General features: G+C 40.1%; 1 protein-coding gene across 1 annotated transcript in view; it reads left to right on the top strand.

The window, feature by feature from the left end:
- Positions 1 to 24715, top strand: part of LOC124506879 (phospholipid-transporting ATPase IB-like) — a 188388-nt gene extending 163673 nt beyond the window's left edge. The window contains exons 34-38 of the mRNA XM_047072938.1: positions 8252 to 8393; positions 11089 to 11210; positions 11253 to 11351; positions 22225 to 22377; positions 24337 to 24715. Of these exons, the coding sequence (XP_046928894.1) occupies positions 8252 to 8393; positions 11089 to 11210; positions 11253 to 11351; positions 22225 to 22377; positions 24337 to 24715 (895 nt within the window). The remainder of the gene's footprint in view (positions 1 to 8251; positions 8394 to 11088; positions 11211 to 11252; positions 11352 to 22224; positions 22378 to 24336) is intronic.
- The last annotated feature ends 2159 nt before the right edge of the window (positions 24716 to 26874 follow it).

The raw sequence follows: 26874 nt of genomic DNA, 5'->3' as shown, positions 1-26874 counted from the left end.
TGTTAGCTGTGGATTTTTCTTATATGGACTTAATTATGTTGAGCTGTGTTCCCTCTAAACTCACTTGGTTGAGAGTTTTTATTGCAAATGGATGTTGGATTTTGTCAAGTGCTTTTCTGCATCTACTGAGATGACTGTCTAGTTTTTTATCCTTTGTCTTGTTAATCTGGTGTATCACACTGATCGACAGGCCCTCAGCAATGCAGAGACCAAACCCTGCCCAGTGTGTCCACAGCAGGCAAAGGAGGTCACTGTAGCTGATGGGGCTAAAGGCAAATGTGGCCCAGCCATAACAGTAGGGTGCAGGCAGCCCACACGGGAGATACTTCTGGAACACCTAGTTCTGGTGACCAGGGAACGCTGTGCTGCAGGGCCCCACAGGGCCTCTCTTCTACAAGATCACTACTTCCAAGACCAGGAGACACAGCTGACCTCCCTAATAATACATGGAAACAAACACAGGAAGTTAGACAAAATGAACAGACCGAAGAATATGTACCAAATAAAAGAACAGGACAAAGTTACAGAAAAAGATCTAAATGAAACTGAAATAAGCAATATGCCCAATAAAAAATTCAAAGTAATGTTTGTAATAAAGACTAGAGCAAAAATAAAAGAAATAAAGACCAAAAATAGAAAAGATCAATGAAATCAGGAGTTTGTTTCTTTGAAAAGATGAACAAAATTCATAAACCTTTAGCCAGATTCATCTAGAAAATGAGAGAGAGAGGACTCAAGTCAATAAAATCAGAAATATAGAATGAGAAATAACAACTGACACCACAGGAATACAAAGGATTATAAGAGACTATAAAAATTATAGGCCAATGAATCAGACAACCTAGAAGAAACTGATAAATTCCTAGAAACATACAATCTTCCAAAACTGAATAAGAAAGGAAAAGAAAATTTGAACAGATGAATTACTAAGTAATGAAACTGAACTGATAATCAAAACACTCCCAACAAACAAAAGTCCAGGAATAGATAGCTTCACAAGTGAATTCTACCAAACATTTAAATAAGAGTTAATATGTATTCTTCTCACACTTCTAAAAAAGGAAGGAAGACTTCCAAATTCATTCTACAAGGCCAGCATTACCCTGATGCCAAAATCAGACAGACACTACAAAAAAGATAACTACAGGCCAATATCTCTGATAAACATAAATGCAAAAATCTTCAACAAAATATTAGCAAACCAAATGCAACTATGCATTAAAAAAATCATTCATTACAATCAAGTAGAATTTATTCCGGAGATGCATGAGTGGTTTCCCTTTTGATTTCTTTGACCCATTGGATTATTCAGTAGTGTGTTGTTTAATTTCCACATTATTTGTGATTTTATCCAGTTTTCCTCCTAGTACTGATTTCTAATTAAATATAATTATGATCAGGGAAAAAAATACTTGATATTATTTCAATCTTCTTAAATTTGTTAAGGCTTGCTTTGTGGCCCAACATGTAATCTATCCTGGAGAATGTTCCATGTGCACTGGAAAAGAATGTGTATTCTGGTGCTGTTGGATGGAATGTTCTGAATATGTCTATAAGGTCCATTCTGTCTATTGTGTTATTGAGGACAGCTGTTTCCTTATCGATTTTCTGTCCAAATGATCTTTCCATTGTTGAAAGTGGGGAATTGAATTCCCTATTATTATATTGCTGTGAATTTCCCCCTTCAGTTTTGTTTATGGTTTAAATATTTAGGTGCTCCAATGTCAGGTGCAAACAAACTTATAATTCTCATATCCTCTTAATAAATTGACCTCCATAATACTATATAGTGACCTTCTTTGTCTCTTATGACTGATTTGACCTGAATGTTTATTTTATCTAATATTAATATAGCCACTCCTGCTGTCTTTTGGTTACCATTTACTTGTAATATTTTTTCAATCCCCTTACTTTTGCCTATGTGGCCTGAAAGCTGATGTGAGTCTCCTATCAGTGGCATATTGTTGGATCTTTTTTATTTATCCAGTCACTCTATGTATTTTGATTGGATAATTTAATCCGTTTACATTTAAAGTAATTACTTACTGGTAAGGACTTACTATAGCCATTTTAATAACATGTATTATTCCCACAGGTCCTAAAGATAAATCACAGCATGCCACATGGGCAAGAGACCAGGGTGGTCAGGAGGAGGAACACAGGAGCTGAGGAGTGCTTAGGCCTTGCCTTTATTGGGGCTTCCATGGGAAAGGCAAGGCAGAGCAGGGTGAACAGCCCAGGAATGGCTAGTTTAAATGATTTTTTGCAGGCTTTGGACTATAGGGGTGGTTTCTAGTTGCCTGTTACCTGGTTCTGGAATGATTATGGCAAAGGAATAATGCCTCCTGGGGTATATGGGCCAGATAGAGGAGAGAGGCTGTGGATTAGTTTGCAGATCAAAGGCATCCTCCCCGCTGAGATCTTACTATCTGTAAGAACTGACTAGCTCTGGGAGGGGCAGTCTCCACACAGAAAGGTTTTTTGTTTGGATGTTGAAACATCAGCATATACAGAAAATTAAAAATATATACAATACAGAGCCTTACCCAGTCTCAAATCAGTACAGTCCTGATTCTCTCTGATCAGGCAGAGAGAAGAGTGATTTTTCGCAGGGGACTAGAATGGCACAATTGTCTTACACACAATGTCTAGAAGTTAAGTAAAGTTGTATTGCTAGGTAACATAAGGTTGAACCACGCTTGCATTCCTGAGATAAAACTTATTTGATCAAAATATTTACTTGGTTGACTGTTTATAGAATATACTATTGGATTAAGTTAGCTGATACTATATTTAGGTTTTACGTACTTATACTGATTGAGTAGTTCTAGACTCCTATGACTACATCCACACCTGCATCTTGAGGTTTTTGTGGAGGAGAAGGGAAACTGAAAGTTACACGTGGTACTCAATACTGACAAACTAAAAGATTCCTATGTAAATACTCTTTATTTCTATTTATTTGCAGGTCAGTGTGGTCCTGGTTTGTCCACACTTCTGGCTGGGTTTCTTCATAGTCCCTATTGTGTGCCTGATTCTAAATCTACTATGGACATCGTAAGTTGAAAATTAAGGTAGTAACCAAAAAAATATACTGTCATGGTTAATTCTTCTTTTCCAATTATGTGGTCTTCAAATTAAGTTGAATTTGAAAATTTGCCACTTTATGAATATTAACAGTCATGGGACTTTTAGAAGTAAATGTCTTCTGCCTTTCACCACCGTAGATTTCCCAGCAACCAATCTGGGGGGGAAAAAGATGTTATCAAAATACATGAGAGGTAAATTTGGTAGTGAACTACCTAGTTCATGATCTTTCCTGAAAGGTCATCCACTTACTCGTTAGAAGTGGGACTTCTATCCATTTTAGAGGAACCAAAACCTGATACCAGAGGATCACAGATTAAAAACTAATAACAAAATAAGAAACAGGAGGAAGATGTTCAAATTAGAAAGACATTCTTCACTTTTTAAAAACATGGGAAATAAGAATCTATTAAATATAGTTCCCCGAGAATATTTAGGTATTAGATGACAGAAACTCCCCTCCCCCTTTTTTTTCTTACCGAATCCAACAGGAAAAAAAAGCTTTTAACTAAGGTGTTAGAAATCCCTGAAATCCCTAATGTTACAGATAAAGAACCCATGAAATTACAAGCTTTAAAAATCGGAAATAACTTGTACACGATCATCGTACATAATGTGTAACATGAACAACAGGGCTTTACAACATCATAGGGGAGGCTGAGTGGCTCAGTCAGTTGAGCACCTGACTTCGGCTCAGGTCCTGATCTCACGGTCCGGTCCGTGGTGTTGAGACCCATATCGGGCTCTGCGCTGACAGCTCAGAGCCTGGAGCCTGCTTCGGATTCTGTGTCTCCCTCTCTGTCTGCCCCTCCCCTGCTCACAGTCTCTCTGTCTCTCTCAAAAATAAACATTAAAGAGTAAATAAACATCATAAATTTCAAACTAAGAAGTTAGAGAAAGAAATATTCTAGAAGGGATAATACTAATTTTGCTTTTTAATGTCCAATTCTTCCTTAATTCCTCTATATATCAGGGCAAATGTAATTATTTATAGACCCCAAAGCAGAGGGGTGAATCTTTCTCAAATCCCTCCCCCCCAAACATATTAGGTTCTTTTTCTCTTTCCGTGTGGTGTGTGTGTGTGTGTGTGTGTGTGTGTGTGTGCGTGCATGCGCTTGCGCAAGTGTGGGGGAGGGGGTCTTTTCATTCATTCCACCTTCAGCGAGAACTGTCTTTTAAGAAACTGTTTGAAGAACCCTTTATATCACTATTAACTCATCAACCAAAGTTAGCGATGGGAGGTGGAGAGAAAGTACTTGATACGTTTGTAATATGCATGTTTATTCATTCGATCCTGAAAGCAGGAGACTTCAGGGCAGAGACAGCCAGTAGTGCTTACTCACGGCAACAGCCACTCTGGTGCCCCCCTGCTGGGGTCATGACAGGAGAGCTGGATGGACAGCCCTCCTAGCATGAAAGGTATGTCACAGGGGAGGAAGCCCCAGACTATGAACCTGGGAGTCTCTGCAGGAGAACGGCAGTTTTCCTCTCTTGTCTCCTGAGAAAGGAGAGAGGCTTTGCTCCTTAATGGAAGCAAATTCTCCTGGGGAAGAGAAGGAGAAGGATCATGGGTTCCCACTCTTTGGAATGTGAGTAAAGTTGTGCAGGGGTGAGATAAAACCAGTGTCTCCGGGCTCACAAATCCTAGAATATCTCCATGGCTCCGATCTCATCACATTTTGAAACATAAACGTTCTGCCCTGGCACAGAATGTCTTCTCCACAGTCCCACAGGTACATCTTATCTTCCATTCAGTAGGTTTTGCCATTTGGGGAGGAAACCATTCTAATGCAATTAATAGTTACATACCCACCTTTGTATTAACAGATCTCAGACTTTAAAAAATAATTATAACAAAAAAAAAAAACCCTGGAAACATACCACTTCCCATTTTGGGGGCACCTCCAATCTGAGTGCTCCAGGATGTGCTGCCCCAAAGGCATTTATTCACTTAGTACCCAAGTGTTCCTGCTAGCAGAGTTGTGGCCAGTAGGGAGACAGAAACCTCAACCGAACTAGGATACGTTGAAGACTCCCAACCTAAAATAACCATTTCAGGGGCGCCTGAGTGGCTCAGTCAGTTAAGCATCCGACTCCTGATTCTGACTCAGGTCATGATCTCACAGTTGGTGAGATCGAGCCCCACGTCTGTACTGTGCTACCAGTGCAGAGCCTGCTTGGGACACTCTCTCTGCCTTGCGGTCTCTCAAAATAAATAAATAAACATGAAAACATTCTTTAAAATGAGCATTTCATATCTATACCACAGCATCAATTTCCCCAGTGCAATATGTACTGGTCCTGTTTCATTCCATACTTTCTTTTGCTTACAGAATGCAATTTTCTTCACATTGCTTTATTCCATCTCTGAGTATAAATATTTCTTTTTTTTTCAATATATGAAGTTTATTGTCAAATTGGTTTCCATACAACACCCAGTGCTCATCCCAAAAGGTGCCCTCCTCAATGCCCATCACCCACTTTCCCCTCTCCCCACCCCCCATCAACCCTCAGTTTGTTCTCAGTTTTTAAGAGTCTCTTATGCTTTGGCTCTCTCCCACTCTAACCTCTTTTTTTTGTTTTCCTTCCCCTCCCCTGAGTATAAATATTTCTATTAAGTTGGATGAGATTCTTTCTGGAAAGAAAAAAAAAACCTTTCTATAAAGTACTCGATCTAGGGAAATTTTAAACTACTACATTTTAACATGCAATATATTTCTCCTAATTATTCCTCACTACATCCTAATCCGCATCCCATCCACAAGTTTTCCAGTTTAACCTCGGAAATAATTACTGAGGAACAAAGGAACCGACTGGGCATTAACTGCTGTCACGTAGATGAAGAATGTGCCACACGCTGACAGTGCACAAGCGCGTCTTCCGTGCTGGTGTCACTGCGGAACTTGGAGCTTGAGTTTTTGAATCTTTCTGAAAGTGTGTTAAACTTTTTTAAAGGTGTTAAATTCCAGCACGTGGCATTACAAATATCTCAGTATGAGCTCTTCAGCACATCAGCTGCGTTATTTCTGCTCTTTCTTAGCTCACCATTCTTTTCTCCGTTTCAGAACTCAAATTCTTACGGGTAAAAAACGTCAGAACGAAGTAGTCATCTTTTGCCCTGTGGCATCTGAAAACTTCCTGGATGGTCCTCTCCTATTAGGCAATAAGGGGTAGATTTGGATCTGTAAACACTCCATTTTTATCCTCTTAACCACCTGCACTTTCACGTTGTATCAAACTTTGCTTAAAACACCTCGTTGGGCACATGTATAATATGGATAGTATGTATTTCTTAAAAAGCATAAATTTGGTTTTCTTTAATTAATTTCTCAATTCTTCCAAATTGTTTATCTGAGATGGCATTTGTATTTTTTTAACTTTTATTTATTTGAGAGAGAGGGTGTGTACGTGCGCGTGAGCAGGGGAGGGGAAGAGAGAGGGAATCCTAAGCAGGTTCCACACTCAGCGTGGAGCCTTAGTGGAGTTCCACCCCACAAACCTGAGCTGAAATCAAGAGTCGGTTGCTCAACTGACTGAGCCACCCAGCACCCCTGAGATGGCATTTTTAAATGAACTGCTATATACTCACAGCACAGCGAAGTTCATCTGTCAAGCTTGCTGTAAAATGCTGCCACTAAAGCCACCGGACTTTTAGGAGCAGTTCTTTTGGCTCGGTTTTGTTTTTAACCTCAACATATCTATCTCCTTTACTACTCTACTTATATTTCCTGCTTATAAAATATTCTATGATCCAGAATGATTTCAAAATCTTGGTACAAATGGGGCGCCTGGGTGGCTCACTTGGTTAAGCATCTGACTCTTGATTTCAGCTCCGATCAGGATCTCATGGTCGGTGAGATCGAGCCCTGCACTGGGTTCTGCACCGACAGTGTGGAGCCTGCTTGGGATTCTCTTGCTCCCTTTCTCTGCTGCCCCTCCCCTTGCTCGCTCGCTCTCTCAAAATAAATAAATAAACATTTAAAAAATCTTTAAAAAATCTTGGTATAATCCTAGGGAGATACTTACATGAAAATTAAGTAAAAACATGAAATAATTCAAATATACATGTGATTTGCATTTTAAAAGACCGTATATACTACTAAAATACTTTCTTTGAGTTACATAACACTTACACTAAAGTACAAATTTCACAGTCCCTTTGGATGGCAGATTTTCCCACCTCTATTTACCATATTACAGAACAAAACAAAAACAAAAAATGTGGTATGCTAACTTATCTTTACTCAATGAAAAAAAGGGGGGCCTCAAGTAATTAAAGACAATGAAAAATTCAGGATTACTCTTACTTGCCTTTAAAATGCAGTTGGGAACTTGCAGACCACCTTGGCCATACTCAGTTACAGACGAAGATGCTAACATACTGAGAGGATGATTCTAACAGGACCCCTCAGCATCCAGCGCACCCTTCTCTCTCTTTGGAAATCTAGGCTCTATGGCTAGATGATGACATCACTGGGGAATCAAGTGACAGAAGCCACAGGTTGTAAAAGATCCAAGTTAAGACCTACACTCGATGCCATGGATCACTTTCCAAATAATTTTCAGAGCTGTTAAGTATTACATTTTAGCCATCCTACAGTTACACATTATCAAGGAAATATTTAGGATCCTTTTCATAACTATGGAATTTACTAGACAAAGATTCCCAGGAAAAAGGAGTGGCCCATGCGTCTTCACCGTGACTTTCAGAAGAATCCATGTAAATGCACGTAGATGGTCCCGATAGCCAATTATGTTCCAAATACTCAATTGCACATCTATTTGCATCTAAAGGCACATTTTCTCAAAAAAATGTAAGTAGCAGTATTTTTTTTTTTAATTCAGGCCACAAATGGCTATTTATTTGATAACATGGATGAAATGAAACTCATTTCCGTGGGGGAAAAAGGGAAACAGTGTCACTGGAAATGAGCAGTATTTCAGCACCTGAGAAATACTTTACTGGGTACACAAGTGCTTGAAACTGTTGTTTCCCGGCCTCAAATCTAGGAAGGTAAGGAATGAAGAGAAGTTGCTGGAGAGGGTGGTAAGAGGGGGAGGACCTGAGGAGGCAGGTACACGTACAGAAACTGGGGGTGTGAGGAAACCAGGGAGCGAGGTGGTTGCTTCTGCTTCAGATTAGACTTCAGACCTTGCCCCTTAGGACCTACTACCAGAACCACCATCCCAAGGCTCTCCCTCAGGAGCTGTACAAAGGACCTCGTCGACAGGATCCCAGAGCTAACATGGTGAACTGCATCCCTGCTGCCCGCCTCTCCCCCCGCCGTGTGGCTTCCTGCTGTGCAGTGAGGAGAAAATGTGGTGGCTTGAAGGGTGCCCTGATTATCTGGGGAGGGCTTTTCTGGACAGCCAAACTGAGCGTTTCTCTATCTGCTTTAGAGCCAGCATGGTTTTGAGTTTGGAAAGTTCCAAATATACGCTGTAACGAAAACTGATGTGGTTTAGGTGTCACTTTTAATATATATTTTATATAAAATGTGTGAGATTTCAAATTCAATCTAATGTCAACGTACCAATCTACATTTCAAATGACAGCACTTTATCTCACGGAATTACGATTAGAACAGCTAATACATATAAAGTGTTTAGAAAATTACCTGCCACATGCTGGTATTTATGTACGGATCTTTTTATTTATCTCTCATGCGTACTTCCTTGATAATTTAGTTCTATTGTTTATTCTACAGAAAAATCATAAGTGACAAATACCATATTTTACTATTTATAATCCATTCCCAGGTGTTAGAAGATGTTTATACTCTACCTTGAACTTCCTTTCCATAAAACAAAAACTGTTCATTTTCGAGTAAACAGCAAATATAGCCTGTGCCTCTATTTCAACTGCTCTACAAAATGTTCTCCTCCATCACTCTTCACCTTTCCTTACATTGTGATGTCCAAAAATGTCGTTAGATAGACATACAGTAAGTAAAGCTTTTTTATAATGAATAATCACAGACTTCTGAACCTGTCAAATAAAGTATGGCTTTTCTTTTCCAACATTCAAACCATATCTTGTTAACTACATTTCCTTCGTTGTTCGTTTGTTAAGTTACTTCCCATCAGCAACTTCCTGATACACCGGAGACAGATAAACCTTGTAGTCAACATACGAAGAACATGGTAAAGTGTTCGCTTGTTACATGTTCATAATTTTACTTTAATCCAAAAGGATTTCAAGAGATTCAATGCAGTGCCAACACAGTGACGTCACAGTCACAGGTTTTAAGTTAAAATATCAGTAGAACAGCTGCTGCCTAGCGAGAAAGGCAGCTTCCTTTGTTTAGGGAACAGCTTAGAAAATTCCTAAAATTGAAGCATACCAGTTAGACACATGTGTTTTTCTTCAAGTATACATTAGTGTTTAGGCTTGTTAATTCTTTATTTTTTTATTTTTTTTTTTATGCTTATTTTTGAGAGAGACAGAGCGTGAGTAGGGAGGGGGCAGAGAGAGAGAGACAAAATCCAAAGCAGGCTTCAGGCTCTGAGCCCGCAGCACAGACCTAGACCCAGGGCTGGAACTCAGGAACTTCGAGATCATGACCTGAGCTGAAGTCAGAGGCTTACCCAACTGAGCCACCCAGGCACCCCGGCTTATTAATTCTTTTATAATACAATTTTGAAGTGTGTGGCATCACATTCTTTGATGGTTTTTGTTCCAAAACTTGACCACTGACCTCTCTAATAATTTCTCCCAATCACCCAATCTTCCGTCTTCCCGTGATTTTCTGTCTCAGCCAGCCTCAAATTTATAAAGCACCAAGTCTTACTACCAGCCTAAACTCTTGCACTTTTTAATTGTACTTGTCTGGGGATGTGAGCGGCTATGACTACCCAGGAGTCCGTGAGCTGTCCTCTGTGTCACTTCTTAGCGCCTGCCAGACCCCTCCCAAGGCCACAGATGGCCTGCTCCAGCCCCATCTACCCCGCCTCTGTCAGGTCATGCTTACTGTGCCCCTCCCACCACAGGGGTTTCCCAGAGTGGGTCTCCTCTGTCCAGAATGCTCTCCCACACCCTCCTTCACTAACCGGCTTCTCCTCCTTCACCCCAGCTCAAATTCCACTTCACCAGAGATGGCTTTGCTAACACCCTTGGAAGCTTCTACCTCTGCCTCACACTGGAATGGTGCCACGTGGGGCCCCTTCCATCATACCTGTTTCCCTCTGACATGGCTCATTCATGTACTTGTCTGTTGACTGTCTCTCTATATACGTCGGAAGCGTTGCGAAAGCAGAAACCGGGGCTCCTGAGTGGCTTACTCGGTTAAGTGTCCGACTTCGGCTCAGGTCATGATCTCACGGTTTGTGACTTCGAGCCCCACGTCGGGCTCTGTGCTGACAGCTCAGAGCCTGGAGCCTGCTTCGGATTCTGTGTCTCCCTCTCTCTCTGCTGCCCCTCCCCCGCTCATGCTCTGTCTCTCTCTCTCTCTCAGAAACAAATGTTAAAAAAATTTAAAAAAGAGAAAGTAGAGACAATGTCTATTTTTGCTTTGGTATCTAATTGTGGCTCAAAGAAACTTAAAGAATACTGGAGCGGATGAATGATGAGTGCATGAATACAGATAGAGACCCTAATGAAAACAAGTTGCCACAGAAAGGGGGAGCACTGTCTTGTCGGTTTCAAGTCAGAAACCCACACCTGTGGTCAAGCACTGACAGGACACATCCACTCTGCCATTACGACTGCTGTGAACGGCACAGGTAGTCCTAGGTCTCTCTGATCGAAGTGAGGGTTGGAGGCAGCACACAGCTGAAAACTTGAGAATCAAGATTCCCAACTAGTGACCATGGTAGAAAAAGTCATACGGAATCACGTCTCAGTCCTCTGAACCTTCAACTGTCTGGCTAAAATGCATGCAGATTGACTCGTCCAGAGTCACGGCCCCTGCAACTTAGACACACACCCAGATCTACAGACTTGCACGGAGAGTCGGCAGTGTTCGGGGCGGCTGCAGCACCCCCTCTGGTAACGCCTTGTAGCTGCTGGGAAAGCAAGACTGGTTTCGCTCGGAGGCTGGGCACAATGCATCGCATCTCATCGTACAGCCTGTAGGCAAGGGATGTCCAGCTACCCAAGAGGGAGAAATTGTTGCTTACACCGTGTAAAGCTCATGTGTTCTTTTTATCTTTCCCATACGATACAGGATTAGAAATACCTGCAACAGAACGTTACTAGAAGAAGTTCGTAAGATGGAAAGAGGCAGAGTTCAAGAACTTCATCTTCCAACAGCGTTTGAAAAGAGGTGAGGCTCTTCCCTTTATCCTGACTTTTGTTAAAAACCTGATCTCCTTGTTCTTTTTCTACCTTTCCCCTCCCAGGCACTTCCATACTTGTCATGATTCCGCAAGTTTATTAAGTGCAGGTCAACAGGCTTCTTGAACTTCACACCCCCAGCCACACCAGCTTCCCGTAAGACCCTCCTTCCAGCGGATGGCAGCTTCATTCTTCCAGTTTCTCAGGCCAGAAATCTTGAAGTCATTCTCACATCCTCTTTCTCCTATCCCACCCCCATCGTGTCAGAAAATCTTACTGTTCCTACTTCAAAACAAAAAAACAAACAAACAAACAAAAACCCTGAGAATTTGATCCCTACTCACAACCCGCACCATTTTGACCAGGTCCAGCCTCCATCATCTTTCTCCTGGATCATTGCAGAAGCCTCTTACCAGGTATCTCTGCTTCTGGCCTTCCCCATAGCAGTCAGAGGGAGGAGGCTTTGGCAGGGTAAATCGGACCATATCACTCCCTGCTCTCTGCCTTCCTATGACCTCTCCTCTCACTCTCTCACTCAGAGAAAGACAAGACCCTTTTAGTGGCCTCCAGTGCCCTACACACAGTCCCATCACACACAGTCCCATCACACACAGTCCCATCACACACAGTCCCATCACACACACACACACACACACACACACGCACACACACACACACAAAACCAATTTGAGATACCTCCTTATGGCTTTCTCTTCTCATGTCTGGTCACCAAAAGGTTTTTGTTTTTTTTTAATGCCTCATTTTGGAAAATCACATTTCCATTTCACCCCACATATTTTGAAAGAAAGGTGTGTCCTTTTCACAACCTCCCTTGCCATTATTCTAACAGATGGTGCATCAAGCTTATGCACGCTGACTTTATTTTAACTTCTAGTGGTTGGTGGACAGACACCCAGATACCTGTGTTGGGCCAAGGAATCTGCTAATCTCTGCCACTTTCCCCTGCAGATTCTTGCAGAAAGGTTTAGACGTGCAGGGGAAGCAGCTCCTCTCTCTGAGTCCTTCCCACTAGACGAAGCTGGGGATACAGGAGGTCAGGGGAGGGCACCGCCAGAGAAAAAGACCAGGGCTGCTTCTAGAAATGCTCCCCTCCTCCCACCGCCTGGGAAGAAGACACCAAATTACAGTGTTCGCTTCCACAGTTGCTGCTTCTTCCCACTGGTCCTGACCTGACGGCCTTGAGAGAAGAATAGACCAAATGCTAGGAATCAAAGTGTACTAATATTTTTTTATCTCTATATCTAAACTATCTCCAGGGAGAGATCCGTTCCAATTGTCTGACATAACCTGGGTGTTCTTCTGAGTAAAAGTGCCATGCTCCTTTTCTTCTATTCAAGGCACTTCCATGAAGCCTGGTCTGTCCTGGAGTTTTAAGTGGGCTTTCTCTGCATCTGGAATATTTATACAGGAAGTATAAGGCAAAGAATAAGTCTTTAACTATACTCAATGGCTGCTATATTTGGAGTACTTTGTTAACCAAGATGGAAAGGGTCAAAAGCAACTGGTGATGTGACCTGAATAAAGAGGCCCAAACACATTTTTGATTTTATTTAGGGAGAAGCAAAATTGTAAGTGGGCAAATATAAAATAAATGAATGGGGTGATTAATCAAGACCCACATATTTGGCACCTGGTGAGTACTCAGGAGTGACGGTCCCAAGCGTTGGCAAGGACGAAGAGCAAGTACAGATGTTGAAAAAGACAGTCTGGACAGCTGGGCATTTCTCATGAGTTTTAAAGAAAAGCTTATCCCGTGTCCCAACAGTCCCATTTCTAGGTATTTACCCAAGAGACTTTAAAGTATATGTCTATACATCCAGGTGCATGATGCGGAAAGATCCCCATCAGGTATGACCCGAAGAAGATTTCACCAAGATACATTATAATGAAACTGTCAAAAATCAAAGACAAAGAATCTTGAAAGCAACAAAAGGAAAGAAGCTTGTCACACACAAGGCAACGCTATCAACCGATTTTTCGACACAAAACTTACTGTCCGAGAGAGGGTAGCATGCTATATTCAAAGTGCTGAAGGGAAAACAGCTACCAACCGAGAATACTGTATCTGACAAAGCTGGAACTGAAGGAGAGATAAAGAGTTTTCGAAACAAACAAAAGAGAAAGGAGTTTATCACCACGGGCCTGGCCTTACAAGACATGTTAGAGGGACTTCTTTAGCTGAAACAATAGGGCACTAATCAACAGAAAACCATGAAAAGTATAAATCTCATTGGTAAATGTAAATATATAGTAAAATTCAAAATAATCTAATGTTGAAAAGGTGATAGATAAATCAATATGAAGGTTAAAAGACAAAAGTAGTAAAAAATAACTATAATTACAATCATTTGTTAATAAATACACAAGAAAAAACTGACATACAAAACAAAGAGGGGGGAGAGTAAAAATTCAGACTTTTAGAATGCGTTTGAACTTCAACTGCTACCAAGTTAAAACAGACTGTTACAAATACAAATCATTTTAGGTAAGCCTCATGGTAACCACAGAGCAAAGAACTATCGTAAATACACAAAGAAAATAATAAAGAAAAAAGCATCTAAGCATACCACTACAGAAAAACCATCAAACCACAAAAAAGAGAGCAAGAAATGAAGGACAACGGTCCTTCAAAACAACAAACAAAATGGTAACAAGTACACAACCAAAACAGCCAAAAAATAACAAAGAGCCAAAAATAAGCAGTAACTACACACAGGCATATCTTGTTTTATTGTGCTTTGCTTTATTGCACTTCACAGATACTGCTTTTCTTCCCCCCCTTTTCTCTTTACAAATTGAAGTTTTGTGGCAATCCTGTGTCCACAAGTCTATTGGCACCACTTTTCTGACAGCATTTGCTTACTTCATGTCTATATGTCACATTTTGGTAATTTGCACAGTATTGCAAACATTTTCATTACTATTATTTTTATGGTGATCTGTCAACAGTGATTATGACTTGATGAAAGTTCAGGTGATGGTAAGCAGTCATCAGCAGTAAGTTATTTTTTAATTAAGGTATGTACATTTTTTAAGGCATAATGCAATGACACACTTAGACTACAGTATAGTATAAACATGACTTTTATAAGCACAGGGAAAACAAAAAAATCCATCTGACTTGGTTTATTGCAATATTAGCTTTACTATGGTAGTCTAGAACCAAACCTGCAGTACCACTGAGGTATGCCTATACTTATGAGTAATTACTTTAAATATAAATGGACTAAATTATCCAATTAAAAGAAATAGAGTGGCTTAATGGATTAAAAAAAACAAGACTCATCTATATGTTGTCTATAGGTAACTCACTTCAGATGTAAAGACACACAGAGACTGAAGGCAAAGGGATAGAAAATGATATTCTATGCAAATGGAAACCAAAAGAAATCTAGGGTAGCTATACTTATATCAGACAAAATAGACTTTAAAATAAAAACAAGAGACAAAGAAAGGCATTACACAATGAAAAAAGGGTTAATCCAACAAAAGGATATAATATGTGTAAATATTTATGCACCCAGCATAAGAATACTAAATATATAAAGCAAATATTAACAAACCCAAAAGAAGAAATAGACAGCAATACAATAATAGCAGGGGACTCTAATACCCCGCTTTCATTAATGGATAGATATCCTAGACAGAAAATCAACAAGGAAACATTGACCTTAAATGTCTTGTTAGATGATGGACGTAACAGATACACATAGAACATTCCATCTCAGAGCAAAAGTATATACATTCTTCTCAAAGGCACATGGAACAATCTCCAAGACAGATCATATGTTCAGCCTCCAAACAAGTCTTAAGATATTTAAGAAGACTAAAATCATATCAAGCACCTTTTCCAGCCACAATGCTATGAAACTGGAAATCAATTACAAGAAGAAAACTGGAAAACTCACAGTTTGTAGAGATTAAACAATATACTATTGAACAACCAATGGTCAAAAAAGAAATCAATATATGTCTGGAAACAAATGAAAATGGGAAGACAACATACCAAAACTTACACGATGCAGCAAAGGCAGCTCTATAGAGGGAAGTTCATTGCAATAAATGCCAACATTAAGATACAAAAGACATCTCAAATAAACAATCTAATGATACCCTTTAAGGAACTAGAAAAAGAAGAAGTAAGCCTAAAGTTAGCAGAAGGAAGGAAATAACAAAGAGCAGAGCAGATATAAATGAAATAGAGCAAAAACACAATAGAAAAGATCAATTAACTACTGTGTTTTTCAAAAAATAGAAAAACTTTTGGTTAGATTCATGATAAAAAGAGAGAAAACTCAAATAAATCAGAAATTCTACACCTGAAACTAACATTACACTGTATGTTAACTAACTGGAATTTAAATAAAAATTTGAGAAAGAAAAAAAAAAACCCAAACCCTGTCTTATTAATTGTCCTGCCAAGACGAAAAAGCAGTATGGAATACAACTGTTATTATGTTGCCATCAGTTTTAAATATTTTAATGAATGACTTTATTGTATTTGTACCCTGAGGCTTTTTAAAGTTAAGGTCATATTGAAAAAAAAATAAATTAAAAAAAAAAGAAAAGACAGACATTACAATTGATCCCACAGATATACAGAGGACCATAAAACACTACTATGAACAATTATACACCAACAATTGGACAACCTGAAAGAAATGGATAAATTCTTAGAAACAAACACAGTCTACCAAGATGAATCATGAAGAAATAGAAAATATGAGCAAACCAATTACCAGTAAGAAAATTGAATCAGTAATCAAAGACCTCCCAATAAACAAAAGTCCACGACCAGGTTTCACTGGTAAATTCTACCCAACATTTAAAGAAGAATTAATACTAATCCTTATCAAACTCATCCAAAAAATAGAAGAAAAGAGAACACTTCTAAACTCATTTTACAAGATCAGCACTTACCCTGATACCAAACCACAGAAGGACAGTACAAGAAACAAAAATTATAGGCCAAGATCCCTGATGAACATACATACAAAATCCTCAACAAAATATTAGCAAACCAAATTCAACAATAACTTAAAAGGATCATATGCCATGATCAAGTGGGATTTATTTCAAGGGTGCAATAATGGTTCAACATCCACAAATTAATCAGTGAGATACACCACATTAACAAAATGAAGGATAAAAATCATGATTACCTTAATAGATATAGAAAAAGCACTTGATGAAATTCAACATCCTTTCATGATAAAAACTGTCAACAAACTGGGTATAGAGGGATGTACCTTAACATAATAAAGGCCACAGCTATGACAACATATGACAAGGTCTCAACATATAACAAGCTCACAGCTAACATCATAATCAACAGTGAAAAACTGAAACCATTTCCTCCAAGATCAGGAACAGGATAAGGAAGTCCACTCTTGCCACTTTTATTCAATATAATATTGTACGTCCTAACCAAAGCAATTAAGCAAAACAAAAGTGGGGGAGGGAGTTCATTCAAATTGGAAAGGAAGAAGTAAAATTGTCACTATATGCAGATGACATGATATTATATACAGAAAACCTTAAATACTCCATCAAAAAACCTGCTGGAATAAGCAAATGCAGTAATCTGTATCACAGGATACAAAATCAATATACAAAAACCAGTTGTGTTTCTTTTTTTTTTTTTTTTAATTTTTTCAGTGTTTATTTACTTTTGAGAGACAGAAAGAGAGACAGAGCACGAGCAGGGGAGTGGCAGACAGAGAGGGAGACACAGAAACTACAAACTGAAAACTCTAAGACACTGATGAAAGAAACTGAAGATGACACCAGCAAATGGAAAAATATTCTATGGTTATGGATTAGAAGAATATTGTTAAAATGTGCACACTACTTAAAGCAAACTACAGATTCAAGGCAATCCTTAGCAAAATTCCAATGGCATTTTTTACAGAATTAGAACAAACAATCCAAAAAGTTGAATCTGGAAATTTGTATCTAGAAATACCCCGTACGTATGTGGTCAGTTAGTTTACAACATAGGCAACAAAAATATACAACGCTTATCTTCAACAAACGTGTTGGAAAAACGACAATAACATGCAAAAGAATGAAACTGGACCACTATCTGCACCATACACAAAAACTAACTCAAAATGGATTAAAGATTGAATGTAAGACCTAAAGCCCTGAAACTCTTAGAATAAAACACAGAACGTATGCTCCTTGATTGGTGTTAGTGATTTTTTTATTTGACCCCCAAAACAAAGGCAACAATAACAAAAATAAACAAGTAGGACTATATCAAACGAGAAAGCTTCTGTACAGCAAAGGAAACCATCAACAAAATGAAAAGGCAATCAATAGAATGGGAGAAAATATTTGCAAATCATATCTGATAAAGGAGTAATACCCAAAATATATAAAGAACTCATACAACTCAATAGCAAAACCCCGATCGATCCAATTAAAAACTATCAGAAGATATGAACAGACATTTTCCCAAAGACATACAGATGACCAAAGGTACATGGAAAGGTGCTCAACATCAGTAATCATCAGGGAAATGCAAATCAAAACTACAATGATATATCACCTCACAGCTATTAGAACAGCTATTATCAAAAAGGCAAGAAATAACAAGTGTTGGCAGAATGTGGAAAAAAGGAAACCCTTATGCAGTGTTGTTGGGAATGAAAATTAGTATAGCCACTATGGAAAACAGTTAAAACTAAAATTAGATATACCATATGATTCAGAAATTCCACTTCTGGAAACAAAATCACTATGTTAAAGAAATGTCTGCACACCCCCCTCCATGTTCACTATGGCATTATTTACAATAGCCAATATATTGAAACAACCTAAATGCCCATCAGTGGATGAATAAAGAAAATGTAGTATGTGTGTGTATATATATATAATGGAAAACTATTCAATTATAATAAACAAGGAAATTCTGCTGTTAGCGACAACACGGATGGACCCCGATGGCATTATGTTAAATGAAATAAGTCAGATAGAGAAAGACAAAAATTCTACTTATATGTAGAATCTAAACAAAACAAAACACCAAACTCACAGATATAGAGAACAGATAGGTGGTTTCCAGAGGTGGTGATGGGGTAAGGTGAAATTGATGAAGAGTGAAATTGGTGAAAACTTCCAGTTATAAAATAAGTAAGTCATGGGGATGTAATGTAAAGCATGGTGACTACAGTTAATATTACTACTTTGTATATTTAAAAATACTAAGAGAGAGCTTAAAAGTCCTCATCACTAGAAAAAACAATTGTACCTATGCATGGTGATGGATGCTAACTAGACTTGTGGTGATTATACATATCATTATGTTGTACACTTGAAATGAAACGTTATAAGTCAATTATATCTCACTTTTAAAAAATGGAGAAAATGTGAATAGACCCAAACAAGGCAATTCAATCAGTAATGACACACCTCCCACAAATAAAAGTCCAGGACTAGATGGCTTCATTGGTGAAATCTACAGAACATTTACCAATCCCTTTCAAACTCTTCCAAAAAATAGAAGCGGAAGGAGCACTTCCAAACTCCTTTTACCAGGCCAGCATTACCCTGATACCAAAGCCAGGTAAGGATACTACAAGAGAACTACAGGCCAATATCCATGTTGAATATAAATGCAAAAATTTTCAATACATACTAGCTAACCTAAATTCAATAGTACGTTAAAATGACCACGTATCATGATCAAGTGGGATTTATTCTGGGAATGCAAAAATGGTTCAACATCCACAAATCAATAAGTGTGACATACCACAGTAATAGAATAAAAGACAAAAATCATGGTTGTTTCAATAGATGCAGAGAAAGTACTTGACAAAATTTAACATTCTCTCATGATAAAAGCTCTCAACAGACTGGGTATAGAAGAAACACACCTCAACAGAATAAAAGCCATATATGACAAACCCACACATAACATCACACTCCGTCGTAAAAGGTTGAAAACTTTTCCTCTAAAATCACAAAAAAAGGCAAAGGTGCCCACTCTCACCACTCCTATTCAATACTGCACTGAAAGTCCTAGACAGAGCAATTAGGCAAGAAAAAAAAAAGCATGCAAATTGGAAAGGAAGAGGTAAAATTATCTCTATTTGCTGATGATATGAGCTTGCAGACAGAAAATCCTTAAGAATCCACCAAAATACTGTTAGAATAAACAAATTCAGGAAAGTTGCAGGATATAAAACCAACATGCAAAAATCAGCTGCATTTCTATGCACTAACAGTAAACTATCTGAAAATAAAGAAGACAATCCCATTTACAACTGCATCAAAAACAATAAAATACATACGAAAAATTTAACCAAGGAAGTGAAAGACCTAAATAACAAAAGCTGTAACACACTGATGAAAGAAATTAAAGAGGGCACAAATAAATGGAAAGATATCTTGCATTCATGGACCAGAAGAGTTAACATTAAAATGTGCATACTACCCAATGTCACCTATAGACTGAATGCACTCCCTATCAAAATTCTAATGATGTTGTAATAGAAAAAAATAAAAAATAAATAGAAAAAAATAAATAGAAAAAAATCCTAAACTTTGCATGAAACCCCACATAACCAAAGCAATCTTGGGAAAGAACAAAGCTGGAGGCATCACACTTTTTGATTTCAAACTGTATTACAAAGCTATTACACTATTACATTCTCTTCTAAAGCTAATATATATTGCTATAGCAATCAAAACAGTATAGTACTGATATAAAAAATAGATCTGGGAGATTGATACCTAGGTAAATACCTTTGTTAAAATTCATTACACTGTACTTTTAAGATCTGTGCATTTTATCACATGCAAAATCAATCTCAGTAAGAAACCAAACCAAAACGATAAACACGATATAAATGTGCAAAAAGAAAGCTCACATAACATAGGGCTAACCTCCCCAATAGATAAATTGTGTCTAGAAATCAGTAAGGTCAACTACCCCCAAGCAATAGAAAAATAAGCAAACTACAGTTCACAGAAAAGGAAATAAAAGGAAATACTAAAGATTCTTAATCTCACTAAAATATTCTCAACTTTACTCATAATAAGAAATGAAGATCCTAAGTACACAGGAAGGATATTTTTCATCCATCATCATTGGCCACCCTTGGTTGGTGAAAGTATGGGAAAGTAAAGAATTATGACAGTTACTTTGGCAATATCTATCAGAAATATAATTGCATATGGCCTTTGACTCGGTAATTCCATTTCTGGGAACATACCATTCCCTCCCATCCTCAAAATACTCACACAGGTCCCAGTGGTAGGGACCACCACAGTATTTGGAACAGCAAACACTTAGGAACAACCATACCTGTGGCACATTGTCATGCTAACATACTCTCTAGCTGTGAAAAGGAGTTAGGGAGCTACCTGGGTACTGAGATGCGAACGATTCCAGGATGTATTAGCCGAAAAAGTCAAATGTCAGACGCCGCGTACAATATTCAACCTTTAGTGCAAAGGGCAGGGATAATAATATATGAGCACTTTTTCTTAGAAAGCACCTCTGCAAAATTAGCTAAGAAAGCACTTCGAGCGATTACCAGTAAAGAACAGATTACCAGTGATTACCAGTGAGGAACCAGGAAGATGGGGAAAGGAAAACAACGTTTATTCTCTACTTTTCATATTTTCTCTTTCAATTTTTAACCATGTAAATGTTTATCTGTGTCAAATTTAGCATAGACAGAGAGGGAAAGGAAAAGGGAGGGAAGGAGAGAGAGGGGAGAGAGGGAGAGGAGGGAATGCAAATGAGTAAATGGATTCTGGAAAGCCCGGAGCCAAATGCTCTTCAGCTCCTAGATATATGAGCAAAAGTAAAATCCTATTTTTTTTTTTAAGTTAAAAAAAAATCTGGTTCAGGACATTATCAGTGGGTAGCCTTCTTTCTAGAGGGGAATTCAGAGGGGGAAGCCAGTAGCCAGCTATTCCAAAGGCCACCCCTGTCGTGCAATAACCTTTGAGCCGCACCGCCTCGGGAGCTGCTGCTTCAGGCATCCCTCGAAACCTTCCTCTGAGCCACGAAGGGGAAGCTGGCTCTAGGGAAGACCCTCTTCCCGCAGGAGGACACGGTATCAGAGTGCCCTTACGGCTGTCGAAAGCAGCTACAGTTTATCACGCAGGGTGTGAGCCCCTCAAGTCCCTGCAAACGTCAGGATACATGGTAAATCCCAAAACAGCAGAAGGCCCCAGTATGGCCTAGTGACATTTTAGGAGTGAGAAAGCAGATTAGGTTAGGCCGCCTGGGTATTTTTTTAACCCCATCTTTCAGCTTCTAGAGGAAAAAAAAAAAAAAGAAAAAACCATGGACTTCTCTAATTATGCCGCTATGCTTACCCACTCTGTGGAATTTAGAAAGTACTGAACTTGGGCTTCCGGTGTAGTGTCACAATAAGCCTGGGGAACTGGAGAAGGTAGCTCTTTTGCTAGAGTTGACCCTTCCCGACAGACATGGTTCAGAGTCTTGACCCAGCGTAAGTTATGGCTTTGCCATTAGAACAGGAAGTTGAGACAGAGATTTTTAAAATACACATTATAAAATCTCTAAGGTGCTCTGGGAGGCCAGAAGACTGACCAGACATTGGTCGTTCAGTTCAACTACCGGTGAAGGACAGTTAGGAGAGCCGTATAATAAAGAAACGTTCACAAGCACAACCCTATTTTAGAAGAAGCACCTTGTTGAGTGTCTGGATAGTATCAATTTTCAACTTTAGTTGAACTATATGAACACCCTCTGAAACGTGAGGAAGGCTCTTTTCTTTTACCTCATCACTTGTTTTGTTTTGTTCTGTTTCACTTTCCGATGAACTAAAGCCAGGTTATGATTGGTTTACTCACAGCGTGAAGACAGAACACCTCCAACTGCCTCTGTCCAGCCAGCTGCACAAGGTGGTCTTCCAGGATGAATCTGTTGATCGAAGCGCCCCACGTGAGTATCGGTGCCGTAAAGCAGGCCGCAAAGCTGAGACTCCACCTACGGACGAGGAGGAGGAGTAATTCAACATTAGGTGCTTCTCGATGAGATTATGCCAAGTGAAAGGAGCCAGACCCAAAAAGACAAGTACCGTATGGCCCCACTGCTATGAGGTGCTTAGAGTCCTCAAACCCATAGACACAGAAAGGAGACTGGGGGTTAACAGGGGCCCGGGGATGGGAGAATGGGGACTCAGTGTTTAATGGGTATGCAGTTTCAGTTTGGGAAGGTGGAAAGAGGTCCGCAGACAGATGCTGGTGATGGTTCCACAGCACTGTGAATGTATTTACTGCCCCTGGATTGTACACTTAAACCTCATTAAGACGGTAAGTGTTACGTTACATGTTATTTTACTACAATTTTTTTAAAAAAGGAAACTACCTGTAGTATTACATATTTTTTAAAAGGTAAGGTAGTTCTCATACAGAAGGAGGGCTCCATTGGATTCATGAAATTAATGTTCTTGGCCTAAAACAAGTGTGGTCTGAAAGAGTAATTCCCGGTCTCCCACTCAATGATAACATCCTTAAATCTAACATCCTCACGTTTTCAAGATGTTCTGACAGATTCCCAGCCTACCATTTTAAGAATTTTTTTTTCCAACGTTTATTTATTTTTGGGACAGAGAGAGACAGAGCATGAACGCAGGAGGGGCAGAGAGAGAGGGAGACACAGAATCGGAAACAGGCTCTAGGCTCTGAGCCATCAGCCCAGAGCCTGACGCGGGGCTGGAACTCCCGGACCGCGAGATCGTGACCTGGCTGAAGTCGGATGCTTAACCGACTGCGCCACCCAGGCGCCCCTCCAGCCTACGATTTTAAATGGAAAAGTAGTACTTGGCTCCAAATAATTTATACCCTTAGAAAACTTACATACCCTTATTGGGGGTGTGATGTTAACATAGCCCACATTGGGCATGAAAACCTTTAAAAGTTATTTCATTTTCCCTTCCTTCAAAAAGAAATGTGTCCAAGAAGTGCCTAGATGAAATGTTTAGGTCCCATGTGACTCATGTCTGGTAATGTGAGTGCTGAGTACGATCCTGAGAACAAGTCAAACAAAAAGGCGATACAAATAAAGGAACATGTGGTGTTTGTGGAGACTAACTGTGCCTCCTTTCTGACCAACGTATTTGTTGAAAGTTGTAGGATTTTAAAATTTTATTGTCTATTTTTTTAAGCTTGTTTATTTTGAGAGAGAGAGAGAGAGAAAGAGAGAGAGAGACATAGAGAAACAGAACATCAGCAGCGTAGGGGCAGAGAGAGAGGGAGAGAGAGAATCCCAAGCAGACTCTGCACTATCAGCACAGAGCCTGACGTGGGACTCGATCCCACGAACCGAGAGATCATGACCTGAGCCGAAACCAAGAGCTGGACGCTTATCAGACCGAGCCACCCACGTGCCCCTTATTGTCTGTTTTTTATATCACAGATTTGTGTGTCTCTGGATTGACTGCTATTTCTCTTTTGCACACACACGCATTACTTCCTCTTCCTGTCCTGTGCCCACCACTTTGCCTTCCCCTCACCCTAGAGACACTTAGGAAACAGCAGCTGAAAGGGAACCAAAGGTAAAAACAAGAAAAAGAAAAAAAATGAACGAGGACAAGAAAACAAAGGATGGCAGATGTCTTAAAAATTTGGGTGACATCCCTCCCGTCCTCCTTCCCAACCGATGGCCTTGACTTCTCCATCCCTGAGAAAAACGCACCAGAAATGAACCTGCGGGGGTTCCCGCCACCACCTCACCTGCCACGTGCTCTGCCTTGCCGCTTGTTTGCACAGACTGGCTCTCCCTCCCGTGCGCCTGCCTCTGACTCCGTCTGCTCCTTCACTTACCTTCTACGTCACCACTTTCCCACGCTCCTCTGTCAGATCGTTCTCACCAGCCTCCAAAAGGTGGTCTCACAAAGCAGAACCTCCTCTGGACCCCACGTTACCCGTTAGAGTGCGCCTCATTCCGTCGCACTCCTTTGCAGCAACGGCTCTGGATCAAATCGTTTGTCCCCGGGGTCTCCAAATCCCCTCCTCCCAGTCTCTCTTGAACCCGCTCCAGTAAGCCTTCACTCCTACCACGCCACTGACACGCCTCCAGTCAAGGCCACCAGTGATGTCCAAAACCGCCCCTGGCTTCCTCTCCCTCCCAGCCGGCCCCATCTGCCGCCTTCGCTTGAAGACAACCGCATGCTTCCAACTGTTCGGGCCACGATCCTTTCAGTCGTTCTTAATTCCTCTAACGTAGCGGATGGCTCTGCCCTCACACTGTGCTCAGAGACCGACCGCTTGCCACGCACACCCCCGTTGGCACCCGGGTCTGGACCACCATCACCCACCGGCACTGCCTCAACAACCTCTTAACCCATCTCCTGCCTCTACCCGTGACTCTTACACGGTAGCCGAAGTGACGCACTTAAAATTACGTCAGCACAAGCACATCAGTTTTCTGCTTGAAATCCCGCAATGGCTATCAGATTCAACGTCAAAAAAGACCTACTCGGTCTGGACCCCGTTACTTTCCTAGTGTCATCTAATCTTCTTCCTCCTTCATTCCACTCCATCCTCTGTGCTCTTCTCACAATGTATCAGGAATGCTCTCGCCTCAGGACCTTTGAACTGGCCAACACTTATGCCTAGAAAGCAAATCCCTCATGTTATCTGTATCACTCATTCTCTCACTTCCTTCAAGTTTTTGTCCAAGTACTTTTTCTGATGTCCACAGCTCTTTAGTACATTCTTGGGTACCATACGATTAACTTTATGTTATGTGCTTATTATGTACTTATTTATGTATCTCTATTGCTAGAAGGTAAGCTCCATAACAAGAAGGATTTTTGCTTTACTAACTCATTCCAAGAATGCATGTACATAGTAGACACACTATACAAATCTCATTGAATGAAAGGACTAATTGACTAATGAAGAGTCTCCAAGCAGAATTAACAAATAGCCATTCCTTCTTCCATCTGCCCAACGTCAACTATAAATATGGCCAAAATGGAACCCATATTTATGGAGCACATAAAACTGTGATTTGGGCCACTGTTAAATACTCGGGCTTCACTGCACTGAATATTTCGAGCCACCATGTGGAGACAGTTATTAAATCCTTGTTGAATGGCAGGTTAACTGGATGAATCCTCACTTTGCAGAGAAGGAAATGGTTCGGCAAATTTGTCCCTTGCCTTAGATTCTATCTCTAGAAACGGGTAGAAGCCAGATTGGAGCCTCAGTCTGTCTCACTTCAAAGTGCCACATTGTCGAGCTCCAGAGAAGAGACACAGAAACCAGACAGATGGGCAGCTACATCCCACTTGTGCCTCGTGACTTGCTGTGGGACTCTAGGCATATTAGTTACCGTCTCTGAGCTGCACTGTCTCTACCTTTTTGGCATTTCATTCTACTGGGGTCATGATAGGTAGTATGGAGTGTTAACGGACACGTGTATCTGGACTCAAATAGACGGGTTAAGTGTTTTACACAGTAATCACATTGTCCTAAAACCACTACAAAACCAATATGAATGTCCTGAAAATATCACTGACTGAATGTATATGAGAAACAGAAAAATATATTTCAGTTACTTTTAAAAACATTGTATTTTCATGACCCACTTTTTAAAAATATTAAAACAGAGAATGTTATTGAAAGGTTAGAAATCTTACAGGATTATAAGAGCTTCTAAGGTGTTTTTTCTGCAACATTATCTTTTATTGCTTGAAGTCCCTCAGGCAGTTTGTGGGTTTGGGGGTCCTGTATATTTTTCTGTACACCAAAATATTATTTATTAATATTAGCTTGAATTTGTAAAGTGCTCTGAGCTCCTCAAATAAGAAATAGAGGGGGAAGTTCTTTGTTAATTGCAATTAACAACTCTTTCTTGAGCCAGAAAATTCTGGCTTTAAGATTTGATCAGACTCCTCAATTTCTAATGAAGTGCATTAAACAAGACAATTATGCCAAAATAATGAGAAATGACACGGTCGACTCTGAAATCTGCTAAACGTTTTACCAGGTGAAGAAAAAAATGACTTGAAAATTCCCTCATGCTTCACCTCTGCCCACCCTTCCTCTATCCCTCATCCCCTGGATTCTGGCTGCTTGAAAATTCCCTCATCCTTCACCTCTACATCCCTTCCTCTATGCTTGGACTCTGGCTGTGGCTGAGCATCTAGGAAGCAGGTGCACTGGGAAGCCAGCCAGGGGAAGCTCAGGAGTGGGGTCCATCCAGGGCATTCCCCAGGGCCCCGTTGTTACTTTCCGTCTGTCAGGACGGACGACAGTGGGAGACGCCAAGAGCTGGAGGCTTCCTCTGAGCTCCCCATTTGGATGCAAACGGAAGGTAAAGGTTCGTCAGACTGAGCCGCGGACCTGATGGCGCATCTCTGTCAAGCTGAGGGGTGCGGGCTGGGCAGGTGGAGGGTCATGGTCCCTGCTGTCCCTCTTCAGCCCTCACTCCTCCCTGGGAACACTGCTGAAAGGAAAACCAGGCCGTTTCCAAAAAGACACCATTTAACTCT

The sequence above is a fragment of the Lynx rufus genome, unplaced genomic scaffold (assembly GCF_022079265.1).
Source record: "Lynx rufus isolate CCGP_SWC_20201006 ecotype Redwood Valley unplaced genomic scaffold, mLynRuf1.p SCAF_1, whole genome shotgun sequence".
Classification (NCBI taxonomy): domain Eukaryota; kingdom Metazoa; phylum Chordata; class Mammalia; order Carnivora; family Felidae; genus Lynx; species Lynx rufus.
The sequence above is the reverse complement of the archived record's forward strand: the minus strand, read 5'-3'. Positions and strand labels throughout refer to the sequence as shown.